At 35.6% G+C, this 20,852-nt stretch overlaps 1 protein-coding gene across 2 annotated transcripts in view; it reads right to left on the minus strand.

Annotated features, from left to right (window-relative positions):
• Window positions 1–20,852, minus strand: part of YAF2 (YY1 associated factor 2) — a 48,824-nt gene that overhangs the window by 14,962 nt on the left and 13,010 nt on the right. Inside the window, exons 3-4 of one of the 2 annotated variants that reach the window (XM_077783476.1) lie at window positions 13,999–14,151; window positions 11,141–11,425 (exon numbers count right to left, since the gene is read on the minus strand). In XM_077783476.1, coding sequence (XP_077639602.1) covers window positions 11,188–11,425; window positions 13,999–14,151 — 391 coding nt within the window. In that variant the 3' untranslated portion in view covers window positions 11,141–11,187. Of the gene's footprint in view, window positions 1–7,716; window positions 11,426–13,998; window positions 14,152–20,852 lie in introns of those variants that run through there. The other variant, XM_021545297.2, reaches the window with a different exon arrangement.

Consider the following 20,852-nt stretch of genomic DNA (forward strand, 5'->3'; position numbering starts at 1 on the left):
TTACTCCCCCTTCAAGTAGACTTTTACATGTAAACCATGTAGAGACAATGTCAGAGATAGAGAAATTCCTACTGTGTGTCTCTCTACATCTTTTTCTCTAAGGGTTGCTCAACTTTCATAAATACAAATTCAAAACCATGACTGCTTCAAAAGCAGTCAAATGTGGTAGTTTAAAGCACTTAGTACTTGAATTATCAGGAAGAGATAAGACACTAATATTGCCCTTTTTACTGACTCCTTCTTTTAACACTGTGGTCAGCTGGGGTCACAAACAAGTGCCTAAGGTACCCAGCACTCTCACACTTGTTGACAGCCTTGGCCATGTCCGAAGCTCACACAAATAACTACTGTGAGGAGGCAGCCTGCCCTGTGCTGCCCTGGAGTAGTGCAGCCATTACACTGGGATATTGTGTAGCGCTGAACTTTGAGCCTGAAACACCCAAAATAATTTGAAGTTCTGCTAACTCAGGATGGTACGTATGCATAACTCAGCCTTCCTTTGCCTATCTTCAATCTGTAACTTTACAAATTAAGCTTTTACTCTTTTTTTTTTTTTTTTCAGGACAAGAAAGGGTAAAAAAAAATTGGACACTGTCCTAACTATCTCCAGGCACCAGGCCCATATCTGCGGGGGAATGCTGTGATCTCCCATGGCTGCCAAAACATTTGTGTGGAATTTAAGAAATTTGTTTTCATCTTCAGACCCATAATTGTGTAGCAGTCTTGCTGAACAGTCAATAGCAGAAACAAATGAATAAAAGGGTGATAGAAGAGCTTAACAGTTTGCTCGCCTCTTTTGAATCCCTTCTGTTCTTGCAAAATAGATGAGTAAGCAAGACTAAATTAGACCCCTTTAATTAGTGACAATAGCCCTATTCTGGTATCTGATGCTAATTTAGTCAGGATTTCTGCTAGTACCAAATTTGGTATTTACGTCAACAGTTTCCCCACACTTGCTGCCTGCACTTGGAGATCTATGCCCAGTAATGACTGGGTGGCATTTAAAGCATTCTGCACCCAAGGAGGTACCAGCTTCACATGTTGCCTCCTTGGAGCAGGGATGAGGTCCTATACTCATGGCCAACACTTCAATTACCGGCTACACAAATGGGAATCTCCAACAGGCTTTACAAGAGAATCAGCTTCTTTCAAGAATGCCTTGGTAGGGCCTTTGCCTCATGCTGCAAAGCAACACAAATAACAAACAATTCAGAGAACTGAACATGGGAACTGTAGAATTGAAGAAAAATGGAGAGAACCCACACAGACCACTGTTTTATAACCTGCTTCAGTAGTGAAGTACTTTTTATGTACAATGAGATGAAGGCTTAGACAAAGCCCCCTTCTCAAATTTCTTACCTCATTGGTTACTTTAATTTGCAAGCCTGGATGATTTCATAGTTTCTTGCTTCAGAAGCAGTACTCCCAAGAATATCTCAACTTCCATCATAACCAAAAGCAGTAATGAATCATCTTTGCTCATAAATTAGCAGACGCTTCTTGGCATTTTGAGATCAAATTCACAAAGTCTGCTGTTTATCCCCAAACTGCCCACTTGTATTTCTCGCACTTTCTCCTGGACAGTACAAATAGTACATTCAGAGAGGCGTTCTGAACAATTTAATAATTTTATTTACCATTCTATCATAACACACCCTAAGCACCACCAATGCCAGTCAAGATTGTAGTCCACTTACATTAGTTTTCACCAAAAATACTTCCTTAGATTGTTCGCAGGTAAGAAGTATTCATTTATTCCTGGGAAAGGCATTTCAATGTGTGTCACTATTCTAGGCCTCAAAAACATCTATTTATGCTCCTCTGAAACCAACAATATATCATCAATGTGAAATAACTGTAGGGATGTAAACTTTTCCATTCTATTATCATTAATTGTGTAACATTTATCATAGAAAAAAAAATAGTCTTTGAGCTGTGATTCCTTCTGTTTCTTTCCAGGCAACTCCCCTCAGCTTTCCTGCCAAGCTTTCAGAATCTTAAATTGTTTAATATAGTCTTTGAACTGAGGTCAGGAAGAGGTCAATTGGAGGAAGTATCCCAATGGGTTAATGTATGGTTGTCTTTAAAGGAGTACTATGATGGAATTGAAAATAGTTTATCAGACAGAAAATTTGAAGCACCTCATGATGCAAACTATACTTTCTGAGTGCTACACAGAGATCTTTTAAGTAGATCAATATACTGTGTTTTTCTTAGAGTTACCTTTAGATGTTTTAAATTAAATTTGTGTATATTAAAAAATTACAACCACACAAGATCTTTCATTCACAGAGATGTTTATTTTTGTCTTCAATGTTTGTAGGGAATACGATTTCACTACAAAAGTGTCTCAGAGAAACTCCATTCAAAGTCTAGGCTTAAGAATGAAGGGAAAATATACTTTCAGCTGTACCAGTCCTGAGCAAAGTTTAAAAAAAAAGTTTAAAAAAAATCCACTAGAGATAGGAAGCAGCACCAATTAAACCAGAGGGCCTCTTACTCATATCTGTTCATGCTTTCTTTTCTGCTTGAGAATTGGTAAAAACTTAGGTAGGAGAAATTATTTTATTAGAATGTGGACACAAGATTCACAGTCCCAATCTCTCACCAAATACTACCCCTTTTTTACAGTTAGAGTCCAGGGTCTCAGTTTTACTTTTCATTAGGTTGTCAGGACTGCTAACAGCAGTTGCCCCCATAGTGTAACATTTTCTCTTACTCAAATTGGTAAATAAATATTTATTTAATATACTTCTTCTAATAAATATTTATTTCCTATCAATATCAAGTTCCTGAAAAGTTACATTGTTCTTAGAAGTATACTACTCGTAGCAGTTATAAAACTTCCGATAACATCAGGTCTGAAAACAATTCAAGTGGCTTACAATCTGTCTCTTGTTTCAGTGAAAGGATTTCAAGCCATTGGTAACACTTGGTACTTAATAGTTGGTTTATCCAGAACATTCAGATTCAATCTGTCAAAGTAAATACTTCTAAGAGTCAGAACAGAAAAGGCACTTACTCATTTTGGGGAAGACACCTGGCAGGTAAGATCTTTATTTTCAAAATAACAAGCCCTTTTTCTAATAATAAACCCCTTAAAAAACTAGTTGGATAAACATAATCCCTATGAGAAAAACCAACTTAGGTACCCCTTCCCAAGAAAGGTAATACTGTCCTTGACTGAGAAACAGAGAAATGTGAAAGCATCCAGAAATACTCACAAGTTTTATTCACTTCTGTGATATTCCAGTAGACCATCACAACTGGCTAGATGAAAAATCTCCTCCAAACAATGGATGTTTTACAAATTGAAAGCCGCAAAATTTTCTGGACTGTTTTTTATTAGCTACTCAGATCAGCAATAAAATATCAGATTCTAATGCGTATAACCAGGAACATAACCTTGGTTACAACTGACAACCTGTAACTTCAACCAGAGGAGTAAATCTTTTATCAGACTTCCTTGCAATTGAATCATTGCCTCAGTGATGCTCTGTGTAAGGCACTTAGTAAATTTTAAGAGTATCTGACAGTACTGTTGGTAGTTTTGATTTGTTTGTGAGGATGCTCTAACAACACTTCAAGATTAACAGGTTACGGTGTGGAATAATCACTGAAAACAGCCATATGAATTACTGGCCACAAAACTCTTCGGAAGCCACATCCATTCTAGTCTAGGTTCATATCACCCTTGCAACATAAAGCTATCCTTTTCTTAGCAGTCCAGGAATTAGACCCTTTAAAATTGTGTAGTAGCTAATTGTATGAGAGGAATTAATTTTGTTCCTAACTTTTTCATCTACACTTTCAATAAATAACTTGTATGCAAGAGTGAAATATTCATGGTATTTACTATTTAATTCACAAAATCCTACATCTTTAGGCCAAATGTCATTCAACCAACAGCCATCAAGAATTACAAAGCAAGACATATCTCTAAGAAGAGTGTGTTGCCTACTTCCAATACAGTACACAGAGAAAGGAACACTAAACACACAAAAAAGACAAAGAAGCCATTACACGGCTCTTCAAGGGATTATTCTGAAAATACATTTTCTTTGTTCTTCCTTCCCCCCCTCCTTATTACTCTGTTTTTTTGTTGGACTGAGGGTTTTTGAAGGTGTTTGACATTTTAGAAACAGAAGCTTCCTACAGGAGTTTCTGTAGGAAAGCAAAGAAAGCACTCAGAATCTGTACACGCTCCTCAGATCTCCTTCTCCAGTGGGGACTAATAGCATTTTACTTGACAACATTTGCCTCCATCAGCTGGAAAGAATTCTGCTTATTTTGCCACATTTGGAAGCCCCCCAGCATAGAATAATACCATTTGCACAGATAATTGGCATCCCAGAATGCTAGGTCCCTCAGACTGCTTGAATGGTACAGAATCAGTGTAAGTATGCTCAGCAAGAAACTCTTTAGGTAGTCAATTATATAGAAACAAAGACAACAGTGACAACATTGAAATTGACCTCTAAGCTCCCACATACCATAATTTTGTATCACCATGCTGATCTTAAAACCAAAATATAGTTCAAGAACTGGGAACACCAGTCAAATTCCCCACTAAAACAGCAGGCATAAGAAGTTATTTCAAATTCACTGCATCTACTTAAGACTATAAACATACTTAAGAGAAATAAAAGGGAGAAGAAGATACCAGGAATCAGAATGTGTTTCCTTCAGAGGTGGGAGTAACGATAATACATGTAACCTGAAGAGATTTCCCTTGCCCAGATTAATTTATAGCTGAAGGCTGTTACAGAAAGAGATGATCAGTCAGATGCCAGACTTTCCTGCTCAGAGATCTGTGCCATCAGGAACCAGGCTTGACATTGAAGCATTTTTATTTATTCTGTGCAAAGAAGAATCAGCTTGAAATAATTATTCATGGAGGACAGCTATATATTAGATGCATATAAATGGAAAATTAGATCTCTATGTTCACAAAGTGAGTATTCAGAAAGTAGAACTGACCCCTCACTTGTCTTAACAGATGCAAAATGATCAAACAACTCCATCCTTCTTTAGTGACAAATACCTGGGACTATCTTTGAACCAAACAGAATTTGCAGTTTGTAGACTCTAGTAATCTTGGAAAGAGGCTAATGAGCCACATTTAATTTCCTTTTTCTGCATCCTTTTGCTTCTTCATACAGAAGAGGAAAATTACATGCATGTGGTTAGTAAATTATCAAAAAATACATTAATAGTCTCCTTTCCTCAGGTATCTTCTCAGTAACTCCACTGTAAATTAGAGTTCCATTGGTCTACAGCTACATGTCTTAAAAGCTTGAGGAAGCACTTTCACTTTGCTTTGACCAAGATCAGTATTTATACACAGATGTGCTGGTTTTGGCTGGGATAGTTAATTTCTTCACAGTAGCTGGCATGGGGCTGTTTTAGATTAGTGCTGGAAACACTGTTGATAACACAGAGATAGTTCAGCTGTTGCTGAGCAGAGGTCACACAGAGTCAAGGCCTTTTCTACTTCTCCTACTTTCCCCACCAGTGAGAAGGCTGGGGGTGCACAAGGAATTGTGAGGGGACACAGCCAGGACAGCTGACCCCAGCTGACCACAGGGATACTCCAGACCATGTGGTGTTGTGCTCAGCATACAGAGCTGGGGGAAGGAGAAGGAAGAGGGGGATGTTTGGAGTGATGGTGTTTGCCCGCTCCTGTCACTGTTACCTGTGATGGAACTCTGCTTTCCTGGGGATGACTGAACACATGCCTGCCCATGGGAAGTGGTCAATGTTTTGTTTTGCTTGCATGTGCAGCTTTAAAGACCTGTTAAACTGTCTTTATCCCAACCCGTAAGTTTCCTGACTCTTACTCTTCGAATTCTCTCCCCCACTGCACAGAGGGAGAATGCTTAAAGGCCTGCATGGTACTTACTTGCCAGCTGGGGTTAAACCATGACAGGAAACAGTGTAAGCAAAGACTACACTTTTCCAGGTGGCCTAGATCCTGAAAACACAGTCCTGCTCAAATAGTCCTCCATCTGCCAAGATACGCCATACCTTTTTAGAAAATAATTAAAATTCTGGAACTACTTTTCAGAATATTGTTACTGAACAATGTTTTTTCTTATGGTAATTTTCTTTGAGCATATGGAACAAAGAGTGATTAGATAAGGTTACAATTTTGTCTTTTACAAAACCCCATATGGGACCAGCAATCTCTTGTAATCATTTTTAATAATAACCATTATGAGCTATGGAATATGCTTTTGCCCTTCATCTTCCATGTTTAACTTCTTAAAAGTACACCTAAAACTTCCTGTGCCCATTAAACTGTCTGCTCTTAAAATCTACCATTAGCAGACAGAGGAAGTTCATTCTGATGACTTTTATCTGTCTCACATAATAAAAGGGGCAAGATTAGGATTGAATACATTGGTGTGATTCAGTGGTCATTTGTTTTTATTAATTTTTACCAACACACTTAAATAGAGGCTGTAATAAGATCCTGCACTACTAAGACTCTAGGTTCTGAAACTAATGTTTTTTTCACTGCATTTTCTTTCACTCTTTGAATCTAATGGTACAGTTTAAGCCTTGTTCACAGACATATCACAATCTTTTGGCATAATGTCTTATGACTTTAGCAAAGTCATGTAAACATCACTTGCTGTTGGATAATAGTACTTTCCAACAAGGATGCAGTTTTCCATTGCTGTTGTACCATTTACTCAATTCTAGACAAGATGTTAGAATAATTTCCATAGACCACTGATTTGTAATTAACTTAGGAAGCAATTTTTGAAGTTTAGTTAGTGGCTAAATCCTGTTAATTCTTGTTAAAACATAGGTTCTTTAGATGTCAACCTAAGCTCAAGATGATTGTGGTCTTAGACAAGTCTTCCAAGTCTTTTAACAGTTTCTCCTCTTTTTAAAACTTTGACAGCACAAAAGAAAACCATCTGAACTTCTATGGTTTCACTGATTTTACTGCACAGTTTTAGCTAGTTTGAAGTTACAACCTTTCAAACTGAGACTGCTCTGACATAAGTTGGGTCATATTTCAGGTTAAGAAAACCTCTGAAAGCTCAAGCTGTGTTTCCAGCACACCAAAATCTTAACATTGAGATAGAAGTATGCATTTTCAAAATGCCATACTTCACTGACTGGTCCACTAGCCAAAACCAGCATTAGTTTTTATCTTTTCTATCTTATTCCTGAGTTAGCACAGGCTAAATTTACTATAAGTATAGCACTTGCTGTTGCCTTTGGAGAAATTAAATGTAAATGCCTTTTTATTTCCCTACAGTTTCTGATTTTGAATTAATTATACCTAAACTCCCTAGGAGGGAGAAGCGCCAAATAAAGGCATGTCACAGGAAAAAAACCCCAAACAGATATAGTTAAAGAACCCTGGATAAAAAGTACACAATAGACAGTTTCATGCCAAATCAATCCTATTAACAAAGTAAAATCCATCAGCAAAACATAGGAAACTGTCAGAGGAAAAAAGTAAAGAATTTAGGATGAAAGGTGTGAAGTTTACAAGACCTGCCTAATCACTACAGTGAACCAATTGAACAAATTCTAGAAAGTACTGTCTCGCATGGCTACTTGAAAATGTGCTATTCATAATATTAAAAAAAAATGTTAAGTGCACAAATTATAAAATCAGTTTTTGAGATTTTACAATCTATGCTCCAAAACATCAAATATCTAAACCCATACTAGATTAAAACTCCAGTCACATTCTTAATTATTGACTTTTAATAGCAAGAATTTTAAATTTTGAAATGTCATTTATTTATTACTACCTCCTTTGTTGGAATCAATATTTTATGTGGTATAATTCAACCTGCTACTAAGTAGAAGAATTTTTATCTCCAATATGTAGATTTAAATTCATGAAAAAAGAGATCAATCAACTGTATATTTGTTCTTTTTCTTATACCACCTATAATTAATAGCAAAGTTAGGAAGGTAAGAGATGAATTACTGTACACTTTATAAATGAACTATTTATACTTCATTTTCCCCCATTTCTCTCTCCTTTTCCTTTCTGAAACCAGACAATCAATCAGCACATAAAGGAACTCATTTACATGGAACACTATCACACTTGTCCTTGTGGGGCCACCATTTCACGAACATCCCAGGATGTATGGCTGTTGAAGACTGATGCATATATAGATTTAACAAATAACAGTTCTTATGCAGAGAGCAATCACAGAGAAAAATAGCTAATCAGAACACATTACAACATTAAATTTTCACTTTTTATAAATGGAGTAAAGATGTTTTTAAATATATTTACAGTTAGAAAAAAGGACTTAGGATTACTACAAGTCAAAATTATTTAGAAATTATGAAAGTGAAGTTCATTTAAATTATATTATGAACAGATTCAAATGCAGTATTTTGCTTAGAATTTGTCTACTCTGCTGTCAGTATTGTCATATTCTTTTAATCATCAAACAGGCAAAAACTTAACTTTGCTTAATGATAAAACAAGCATCATTGCAATAAAACAATGGCAACCTAATGTTCAGTTAAAACCACCATAGCTTTTAAGATCCTAGCTGACTTCTGTAGCACATGTAGTAGAAATTGCTCTTCAGTGTCTTGTTCCATAACGAACAGTGAGACTTTCTGCATTATTTTTGATAACCATACTTGTACCACATTTTTGAGATTATTCTCTAGAGACAGTTGAATCATACTAAAATCTACTCCATCCTTCCTTTCAAATCAAATAGCTACTTAATTCTGAAGATAGAGTCCTTTTGTTGGCAATGCTGGGTGGTTTATTCACATGAACTTAAATAAAAATACATTTCCCATTTAGTGAATTACTGGTAATAGATTACTATTTCTTTGCAAGACATTCTGAATTGTGTTAGCATTCATTATGTTTAAAAATTAGAAACACTTTTCATAAAACTTCTTGCAATGAGATTTACTATATTTAAACTGTTTGCTTTAAACAGTTTCAACTCTTTTGTAATCCATTACATCAGTATATTCTGCAAATAGTCCCACCTAAAAATAAAATATAAAAAAATAAAGTTGAGAAGCATATATTTTTTTCTTTTAAAAGCTAGCATGTGTTATTCTGAACACTAGCCCGGCCCCAAAAACATTTAAGAACCTTAAAAAGCATGTTTTACAGATACTAAATTTGGCCAGGTAACAGCAAGGAACAGACATCCTATTTTTAGTAAGATAAAGCAGAATACATAATAAACAGGTCAGTAGTTATCCATCTGAAACAGCCTATAATTAACATTTGATGTCTAAAAAGTTTAAACAGCAACACCAAGGAATGAGGTATGTATGTTCTCAGATATCACATCAGACTCCCATTTTATGCAACTAACTGTAGTTCACAACTAGCATCTTACAAAATAGAACAGTACCATTGTGCCTGTAGAAGTACTGCATTAAAAACAGAAAATTACATTACTACAAGAAACCACCAAACATCACAATTGTCAGGGGCTACAAAAATCCATTATTTTAAGCTGTCAAGAAGACATATCATATGTGGGTAATAACTTGGGGCTGGATTCACTACCAAGAAGGTCCATCCAACTTTCACATAGGCTTAAAAATATATTTACTTTGAATGAAAAAGAAAAGGCTCATGGGAATGTAAGTGCCTTACCTCACTAAAAGGAGCTAAATGGACTTTTGTACTGAACCAGAATATATAATTTAAAATCTATACATGAATTGTATGTATGTATCAAAACACTTATTGGTTGTAAACAAAAATGCAAAATCTGTATTCACAAAAATATTTTATTGGTAATTTTACATAATACCAGATGGTATTGTAAATAGTTCTGCTCTTTATCAGTATATTGCTAAGTGCGTAAATGTTGACAGCTTATGCCATAAAGTAGGATACTGAGTGTTTTTCAAATTATTTATGACATAATATATTATAACAGGCCAATTCAATATTAAAGAAATTGATTCAAGAACAAAAAAATAATAGAATTGTTATTTCCTTATTCTTGTGGAACATCTGATATTCTTGTACTGAAATAAGTGACTATGTGACACTAGAAAAATCCGGGGCAAAGAAACAGCACTAAGCAGAAATAAGAACTGCAGATCTGTTCTTTTTATAGAGCTTTTCCAAACTTTCATATTTCCAAATAGTTTTTGCCAAATGCATCACCATCTGAGGTTCAGTATTTGTTACACAACACAAAATACCAGTGTACAGCGACAATGCAGTACTTTACCTGAATTGCAAGGTTAACTAATCAATGCTTAGAATGTGTTTTCTATTTTGCTTGTAAACATTACAATAAGTGTTTTAAGTGTCAAAAAATATTGGTAAAACCATCAACATAATTCAGTAACAGTAATCTAGTAAAATGTGTCAAACATTGGCAAAAATCCATACAAATGTTTTCTTTAATAACATTTTTCCTATTTTACCACACCAAGTACCAGCAGGTGTTTTTAAGAAGATAATTATTATGAAAATTCTGTTGCAGCAATAATTAAGTTGATCTTTGACTTGCATACATATAACTATGTTTCACAATTCTCAAATAATACATATTTAGGCAGCTTGAACTATGTTATAAAAATTTAATTTAGTACATGCCAATAGTAGAGATTCCAAGAGTTGTGTTAGAATTTGCTAAACTAAAAGTGAAAATGGACATAGCAATAACACTGCATAATGAACATTCAAACCACATTTTCATGGCACCCTTACACATGTAGATTAAAAAGTTGGTCTGAAGATGCTTCATAAGCATTTGTAGATAGCATTTAAATTATTATAGAATCACAAAATAAGGTGAGTTGGAAGGGACCCAAAAGGATCATCAAGTCCAAATTCTGGCCCTGCACAGGACAGCCTCAAGAGTCACACCATGTGCCTGAGAGTGTTGTCCAAATACTTCTTGAACTCTGTCAGGCTGGTGCTGTGACCACTTCCCTGGGGAGCCTGTTCCAGTGCCCAGCCACCCTCTGGGTGAGAAACCTTTTGTGGTATCTAACCTAAACCTTCCCTGACTCAGCTTCATGTTATTACTGATTCTATCACTGCACTTATTTTCTTTCTTTTTTTTTAAACTGCATCATGTTCCAGTCAACATATTAATTATGTATGACTCATCTGTCATGAAAATGTGGTGACAGAACTTACGTATTTGCATGTTTTGAAGAGACTAATGAAACTGGAGGAAATAAACTTTAATGAGATTCCCCATTCAGTGACGATGCTTCTCCTCTGGGTGAAGATGACCTGGACATTCCCCTCTCTGTGTTGTCAGAGCTAGAACCACTCTGACTGTGTTGATCTGCAGAAGCAGCACTGGAAGCAGGTGGTGACTTAGTCTTCTCCTTAAAGTCTGTAATAATGACTGTCAGATCTCCAACGGTAACTTCCAAATGCTGAGCACTACTTCGATCCACGTTTTTCAACCTTGGCCTAAATAAAGCAAATAATCATATTAAAAGCACACACACCATCTTATTACCTTGTCTCTCTCTTACTTTTTAGGAGCTCAGGAGAACAAATGCGTATGTAAGACTTCTTTTTGCAACACAATATGTAGGAAAACAAAGTACCAGCAATATTAACAGTGGAGTGTTTCTTAGTATGTTTTACATGGAAATAGTTGACTATAACACATTACCATCTCCTAGAACTATTTAGAAGTTGACATTTTCAATAATGTCACTATGCAGCAATATATTAAGGTTTTTACTTTTAAAACATAATTCTTTCTTTATTGCAACTATGCAAAGTTATAAATTTGATCCAGGGAAACATCCATCTCTGCAGCAGCCTGAAGCAGCAATTCTAACTAGAAAATGATGTTCAGTAATAAAGATGTTGGTGTCTGTCTTTTGAATTCAACAGCACATTGTTAACTTGCAGCAGGTGTTACCTCATTTCCAAACCTCATTAGGACCACTAGTATACTATTGGAACTGGACTTTATGTTCACAGTATAACTCTGGTATTCCTGGTATAGGCTCTGTTTTAAATTATGCAGAGATGAATGATACATAATGTTGACAGAGTAAGTATCTTCATTAAACCTTTCAATCGTTTGATTTTTCACAACAAAAAACTAAAGAATAATTTGATTTATGTTTTGCCATCATATTTTTGCTAGTGACAAGCATAAAATACTTTCAATTTAGTCCTTTCCCATGATCACCATGAAAAACTTGTACCAGACAGCTGAATTCATACAAGCAGTTATGAACAGCACGGTTTGTGCATTTAACTGACTCCACAGCAACCACTGGCTCATGCTGTAATAAAATGACAAATGTTTGCAGGTGTGATAACAGCAAAGCTCTAACCTTTACCCTACCATCAACTTTGTTTGAAGTAGAATTGGTTCTCATTCACTTCAGCTGAAACAACTGATGTCTTTTCTCCACTAGAACTCAGACAGGCTTTGACGCTTTGACATCATGCTCCCGAGGCCTAAGCAGCATGACTGAAGCAACTCAGAAGAAACGGAAAATCTGCTGATACGCTTCATGGGAATAGAGTGAAAACTTCAGAATTATCAACTTGCACAAATGCTGTGTACCTGGAGCTTATTAATTATACTGAGTATGGATGAAGATTTTTATAGTTGCTTCCAGTAATAATATAAACATTTTAAGGCAAAAATAAAAGGATATCCTTTTCTCAAAGAATACTGAAGAAATCTGCCTAAACTAATCAAGCATTCTTAACTTATAATTGTACCTAGTGAAACAATTCTTGGAAAAAATTAACTGTTTGAAGCAATAAAATAAAAATCAATTCTTAATTGCAAGGTCATACTGGTATTTCAGTCCAGTATTTTATTTTAGTTGTTTTTCAAATTTCTCAAACTCTTTCCCTATCTCACTTTTTGCATTTTTACTGTATTATTGCAATTTACTCATTAGTATTCCAATTTATAATTGGCTTAACTAAAGCTCACTATGCTAACATCAAATGCTTTATAACTGAAGTTCTTCAGCTGCATGAGGTAAGCTTGTAAATTTGTATTTAAAAAAGAAATAAAGGAAAGGAAATAACACCTCAGTGTCCTAAATGCTAACCATGACTTTCCTAATGACTGCTCTCTACTGACTCTCAGTCCCTCCCTTGTTCTGATCCTAATGATCCTATTTCAGGCACAACAGAACCATCTGCTACTTCTCTGCATAACTAATCCCAGAGGATATTTCTTGGCTGGGCTATTTGAGAGTGTTAAAAAAAAAAAATCAATAGCTCCTCTCACATTTGCTTAGACTACATGTCTTATACACTTTACAGCTTTTTTGACACAGCATTCTTGCTTTCTTGCTACAATAACATTATGCTTGGATTATGATGAATTAGCAGTTAAACCTGCTGCTTTTGTTTAGCAGTTTACACCCTCTTATCTCACAGCAAGATCACAGCTTTTACAACTCCTTGTCTGTACTGCAATATTTCATGTTTTCACTTCTAAGAGTCCTTCAGCATCCCAGATGTGGCATAGAGAGTTCTATCACTAGGTAATTGACATACCTTATCCTGTCACATTAATTCATGCCCTTGTTCAGCCGTTCAAAGCTGAAGGGTTCTACAAGGCCATCAATAACTAAGTTATTTTCCCTACTCATCTGTAGTCTGGTACTGGTTCTCTCTCCTCCCACTACTATTTTGCATGAAAACTAATCACTCCCATCCCCTCTTTTTTCCAGAGATTAGTATCATCAATTTACCTATCAACAGTTTTGTATGGTATGAAAAATACTTCTATAAACCCTTAAAACAATATACTAAATAACCCTTAAAATCAGGTTTTTTTTCTCTGTTCAGCTGGTCTCCATCTTCTGGCCACAAGTACACACTGCAGGTCTTCTTTGTATTTTATACACAGCCTAAACCAATAAAACTTCACACCAAAATATAACCTGTTTGCCACAGGATTTAGAAAGCAGTAAAATCAATGAACACTTTCTTATTTTTGTTTGTAAATTACATTTTATGAATACTGCAAAAGTTTCTTAATTTTTTACCTGGTTTTCTTATGACTGTTCTTTTTGCTTGTTGTTTCCTTTTCACTTTTTTCCTTTTCTACTTTGTCTTTTTTCTCTTTCTTTGATTGTGTAGGGGGCACAAATTGCTGAGGAACCTGTTGTGCAACCAGCTGAGAGACAGGTCGAGGTTTCCTGTGTGCACATATATATAGACATGCATAATGCTTAGACTTTCCAAGTCTTAAACCATCTACACTTCAGTTATTAATACTAACCATCACTGTAAAAAAAATATTGTTTAAACATATTTTGCTTATTACTTCATTAAGACAGCATATAAAATTTAAACCCATTATAGCCTTTTGTTTCACTTGCATTATCAACAACAAATGAGGTTCTCTTTTTTTTATATTTTACAGCATTTAGAGACCATATTTGCAATGAACCCTCTTCTCGCAGCTGTCATATCCAGATAAGAGAGCTCAGAGTGAGCTCCAAAAGACAATTCCTCCAGAAATTACACTACCACACCTCCCAGCCTCTTCAAATGTTGAAATGGTCTCGTTTGAATCTACTCCAGCACAGAAGTAGACAATCCTTATCACAGAAAGGAAAAAGCTGACCTTTGAGGTTATCGGAGCTAAAGCCATGGTCTTACAGAGTAAAACTTAAGTGTTTTCAGCTCAAACAAATTTATTAGAGGCAATAATAAGCCGTGTTGTGTATCATTTTTATCATGTTGTTCACTGGAAAAAAATACACAGCTAATTAATTAGTAGGATATAGCTGTCAGAACACATTTACTTTGGAAGCTGGCAACAGAAACATAAGAGCACATTCCACCAGTATACACAGTGCAGGTTTCATTTCCAAGTTTTGATCCAAACTAAAAATCAGTGTGAAAAGACCAACAGCAGGCAAAAGAGTTTCAACAGTTTATTATGTTTACATTTTCCAAAATATTATTTTGAATGGATTAATTTTTTATTCCATTTTGTATTGGAATACAATGATTCTAGTTTGAAATGTAACATTTTATTCATTCCATTGCAAGTGTATTTACTTGTTATGCAGTTTTGGAATTAAGAAATTTCAAGTCATGATATACAAAAACGTTTCTGTTATTAAGGCTTTGAAGATGTAAATTTCTTCTCCAAAAGAATGCTTACCCTGCCAAGCTCTTGGGTTTTGTTAGTTGGATTCTGATGTTAAGTTTTTTAAAATAGAAAAAGCACAAATTATATGCACTGTGATACTCTGAAAATACAAAACCGTTATTAAAGCAACAGAAGCTATGAGTTCACACACAAACCTAGTTATCCCAACCCACAGGATCACACCACTGGCACTTCTTGCTTGGGTGAAGAAATGAGAAAAATAAGAAGTGCAGGAAATCAAGGCAGCTCCCATTAACAGGTTATATTTTCAGTAACTTGAACTATTGCAATCATTACAGACTGAAACCCAAATTACAAGAATTCATAAAGTGTAGGAAAAGACAACTAATATAAACCAGCTGAGATTTCATGAGTCTTCCCAGTAAGTTCTTAATAAATCAAAATAAATTAAAAGAAATACTATCAATAAATTGTCAACACAATAGAACTTTGGGATAAAAAACTAGACTACCCCTTACCCACTCATGAACTGAGCTGACTCATGGAGGGACGAAGAATAGGAACAAATCCCTTTAGTGAAAACTACCCAGCTGATAGTACTAGAACCTCGCAGAGCACACACAGTGAGCCCACAGTGAACAACTCAAATGGTCTCAATAGACTAAAACTGTGTAGGCTAACACAGTACATAAGACATTTTTAAAACTTGCCTCAGATTTTTTTCAACCTTTTGTCACAGTAGTTCATAACAGAACAAGAACCACCAAGGTGTAATTGATGCACAAGCTTATTTCAGGTGGAAAACAGTTGTGATATATAAAGAAAACTGATGAGCTGTCTTGAATTGAAGGCTGCTCCAGGAGATAGGGATACAGTTTGTCATGACAGTCAAGTGACAATCCCATCATTACTACACAGTGACCTGAGAGAATGATCGGACGTGTTAGTTATGAACTAAGACATTAGTGAACATGACACACAATGAATTGTTTCACCATGATTACAGAAGCTTGTTAGAAAGGGGTAGAGAGGGGAAAAAATCTTAGCCAAGTAAGATATGAATTTATAACCATTTCAGTTCCTGAGGGGAAACTAGATCATTTCTGCTAAGAGTACAGATGGGAAATTAAGCTTAGTTCTAAGTCCTAGACTTAGAATGTTTTTCGTAATACCATAAAACAAATAAGACTGAAAACAAATCCTTGCAACAAGGAGTAGAAGTCAGTAAAGACAAAAAAAACCCCACAGAGAAATCATTTTGGAAGATGCACTAAAAATTAATCAAGAGGTTCGATGTGGCTTTGCTGTGACAAGAGAATCCTTCCATTAAACATCCGTATGTTTTGTTGTCAATTTTTTCTACAGCTATCAGTTACATCTCTGTTCTAAATTTTATTATCTGCTTTCTCACATTCTGATTTATTAAACAAGGCTTCAATTCAAGGTTCCTATATTAAAAACATTGACAAAAATGTAATTCATCTCTCAACACTAGGAATGCCTTTCAAATGCTCAAATTTTTTTCACCAGGTACTCAAAAGGGACTAATGAACTGCAGCCAAGCACTTCATAAGCCATGCAAGTGTCAGGAGATAATTCTACTACACCCATGAAGCTTGAACCTGATAGAATCGTTCCTGCTTAGTGGTAGCTAAATCATGTCATTCAAGCATGAATAAATTCATTTAAAAAGGCTATTTCAGAGAAGATAAAAGTAAGAGAAACTATCCCTGTAACAAAATACAACATTTAAAATTACTCATTTTCTAAACCAGTTAAAGACTCCTTGCAATACAGTGCTACAGATTAAGTAGATATGATGTTAACATGGCCTTTTGTTTATCTTTATAGTAATTTGCTCTAAGAAAACTCAAGAGAACCTGAGCTACCTCATGTTTAGAAAGAAGCTCTATCATCTTCTGCATTAAGATTAGAAGCATTTTTGCCTCTATGACTGGAACAGTATTTGACCACCACAACTGAACAATCCAGAACTACAAGCAGAAATGTTCAAAAAAACAATACCTATTATTTAGTCAGCCCTTAAAAGCTTTGTACTTTTGCCTGGTAATTCCACTTTAGTAATTTAAAGGAGAACACTAAGAAAGGTATACACTATTACAGAAGAAAAGTGCTAGCAATTCTTTCCAGAGGTGAACTTTTATGGTTTAAGCACTGTAGCCATACCAAGAAACTCATTTACTGAGCTTCCAAGAGATCTCTAAACAGTGCATCTCTGAATAGTGCACTCCCCTTCTCTACTACCTAGTTTTCCTTTCTAGACAGCGTTATCTTTCTTCTAAGTTGACATCAGTCATACTTCTACCTACACTTCTATTCCAATCTCATCCATTACAGTTTTATTAATTATCTAATTCCAATGTTGTTTTCAAGGTCCTACTTGATATTCACTTCGTCTCCTTTAAAAAAATTAGGAAAACTAACATTTTTTGTCCTTAAGCAGCCAACAGTCATTAAGACAAACATATGAAGATAAAGTTTTTGTCTTCCCTTAAATTCCCATAAATGCTCAAAAAGAAGGATGTCATCATTTTAACTCTAGTGTTCTTGTTGCAGGATGTAGCCACATTTTACCTTACCAGGTTTGATCTAGCTACTGGTTTAGAAAGCATATTTATAGAGGCTGCAAAAACTTGCCTTTGCTTTAGCATTTGTGTGCAGAAACTCATCCAGTACTGACAGTCTCAAAGGAAGACAATATTTAATACTCTGCAGAATGAACTGGTTTTCATTACTGACATTCTTAAAAGAAAATCTTTATAGCACAGAAATTTACATGCCTAGAGATGAAAAATACTCAAGAAAATCACATGATATCTGGAACTGTTGCCCTGAGCAATTTCCATGATCCAGAGCTAAACACAGTACCTTCCTGCACATAAATAATTTTGGACATCTCACAGCAGTACATGCTTCCTTGATTTCTCTCATCTAGTATTCACCAATAACTTATGTAAATAGTATTTTGACTAATTTGATATAATGAGTAACTTGGTCTCATTACAGCAAAGCAGATCCATTTGAGAACCAAAATAAACAAAAAACATCTATACAATACTGATGGACCAAGACAGACACCAGAAGTACAGTAAACTCAAGCTGCCCGAGTTGGGCATCAAACAGGCAGACAACAAAATTGGCTTAATGTTGAAGTACCTTGGTGTTTAGGTGAATTTAATTCACATAGAGCACAACTACATTTGCACAATTCTGCTTCTGCAGCCATCACAAGTCCACAAAGCATCTAATGTCTCCTGCACTACTTAGAGTATAAGCTCCAATTCTGACAGACCTGAACTACTTATCTGTCCATCAGCTTAAGGGCTCATTTGCCAGTCTGGCAACAAGGAGCACGATGGGGCTGTGATAGTTTTTTGATGAACCAACCCCAAATCTACTTACATCACAAGAGAGTCCTTTGTTAGCAAGAGGTACCCCTGCACGTAAAATTGAGAGTCGATTTGTCCATTTGGTGCCACATATCCCGAATGGCCAGAGTCAGCCAAATAAGGCTGCCAAGTCGGCCAAATAAGGCTGCCAAGTAGCACACAGAGCCACCAAGCAAGTGAGACTGCTGAAAGTACAGACATCAACAGTCCAACGGAGCAGCCAACACATTAGCTTTGATTTCGTGGGAGTCATCCTGGACTTGAAGTGGTCCACACAGACTCATATACCCCATATCCTCCCAATATCCACAGATGTCAGAATATAACCTGTACTTCTCTATACAGAAATCTAGATGCTTTAATTAAAGCCCAGTGCTTTTTCCAACCTGTTGAAGGAAGTGTATTGTCATCCATAACATGCAGTTTAGAGGCTTCAGACATCCTTAAAAATGGGCAACTTACTCAAAGGCACACTCTTTCCTGAACCTCTACCTCCCATTTTTTATATTTTACTACTGCAGAAATATTAAAATTTAAATTTCTCCATTGAAACACATGGATCTAGATTAAGAAAATGCTGTCACCTCAACATTCAATCAAGCTGAAAGATGTTCTTCAACAGAAAACCTGGATTCAGAATATCCTTCCATTATGCTTAAAATGGAAGAAAAGCTTCCATTTTAATGTGATCCTTTCTTTTCTTTCCTTAAGTCCTACCACCTCCTGGCTTCAGTTCAGGCCAACGGCTCTTGCCAGAGGCTTATCCTTATCCTCTCTCAAGTGACAAATTATCTGTTTTCTAAAGCTAGGGACACACATAACTTATCTAAAAATTTAAAATATCACATTAGGCCTGATACTTAAGTCTGCTACTGGGCTCTGATCAACTTACTTGCCAAGTTTTTCCTCCAATAACTACAGAATAATCTAGTCCAGTTTTATTTAGCTATCAAAAATCTGATACAATTTTAATCACAAATTCCTCTTACTTTCTGGTTTCCTATTAAACCAATTACTAAAATTGTCTGTGAAACACTGTTCCTACAGAAGGATGTGATGTCCTAGCTGGCCAAGATGGCATTGATTTATTCTGGATTCATGGACTCAAATTTCTCTTCCAAATACTAATCAGTTACCTTTTGAATGACAGCAAAATTCAACAAGAGTAATATAATGGAATCAAAGAATTGTTTAGATTGGAAAATACCTCTATGATCATGATGATATTATCAAACAGAAGGGGTAACTATTATAGACCTGGAATTGTCTATTCATCAGAACAGCTCAACACAGATCAGCAATATCTTATTTCTTACCATGTTTTCCTTCCCAGAAAAAGAAAAATTCCCAAGAAAAACAAAGCCTGTAGCATTTCTTCATATTTTATCACTTTTTTTTAATCTAGAATCTACATGGCATCTTGTACATTTCAAATTCCCAACTTTGCCAATAAATTTCATCCTTTTCTCCACCTCTTAGAAAAAAAAACCCACCACCAAACAAAATCTAGCTTCAGAGACTTAGAGGTTTTATTCAAAGACACTCCCTAATCCTTAAGCAGTACCATTTATCTACACTTATCTTCCCTGCAAGAAGACATGGACTTCTTGTTCAAGACAGCAGATTAATTCCTCAAAAAAGTTAAAAATATCTGGAACAGAAACCTGACTGATTTCATCTTAGCCTTGGTCTTAGACTCCTTTCCTCAAAAATGAAAAATCTTAAAATATAAAGTATTTTTCCCTTTCAGGTGATTCAGGAGGACAGAATAAATGCTTCCAAGCTAATGCAAGTTCGCGTATCTTCTACTCAGCTTCTTGCTGCTTTTAGGCCCTCACTGCACAGGGGTTAGGCAGTGAATTCAGCATATTTCTAAACATCAGTTTCTTTCTGTCCTACCAGCATGGCATGACAGGACTCATTCTTTGGAAATCTGTAGTCTAGTCAATTAGCACCCTGAATTTAACTCTCTGGGGTTTTACAGGAATTAGCAAAATTGCTATAGTCAAAAGGTCTCACAAGTAGTAAATAATCTATATATGTCATCTTTGGTCAAACTCATGAAGCTGGCTACTAACTAATAGAATCAGTACAACACAGAAATGTTTTTCCCTTTACAGTTTCCACATATGACTTTTTCTATGATGTCTCCTTGGGAAAGTCTTGGAGATCATTCTAAAAACTGCATTGTAAACACAGGGTATCCTGATGCATTATGGATTAACCTAGAATACTTGTCACAGTTCTGACTAATGTAGTAGAAACTCTAAAATCAAAGTCAGGCACTTCCAAATCAGTATCTTTATGCAAAGCATAAAAGAACAAGGTCAACCAGTTTGTAGGAAAAAATACCTAGAACTATGCA

The sequence above is a fragment of the Lonchura striata genome, chromosome 5, assembly GCF_046129695.1.
Source record: "Lonchura striata isolate bLonStr1 chromosome 5, bLonStr1.mat, whole genome shotgun sequence".
Classification (NCBI taxonomy): Eukaryota; Metazoa; Chordata; class Aves; order Passeriformes; family Estrildidae; genus Lonchura; species Lonchura striata.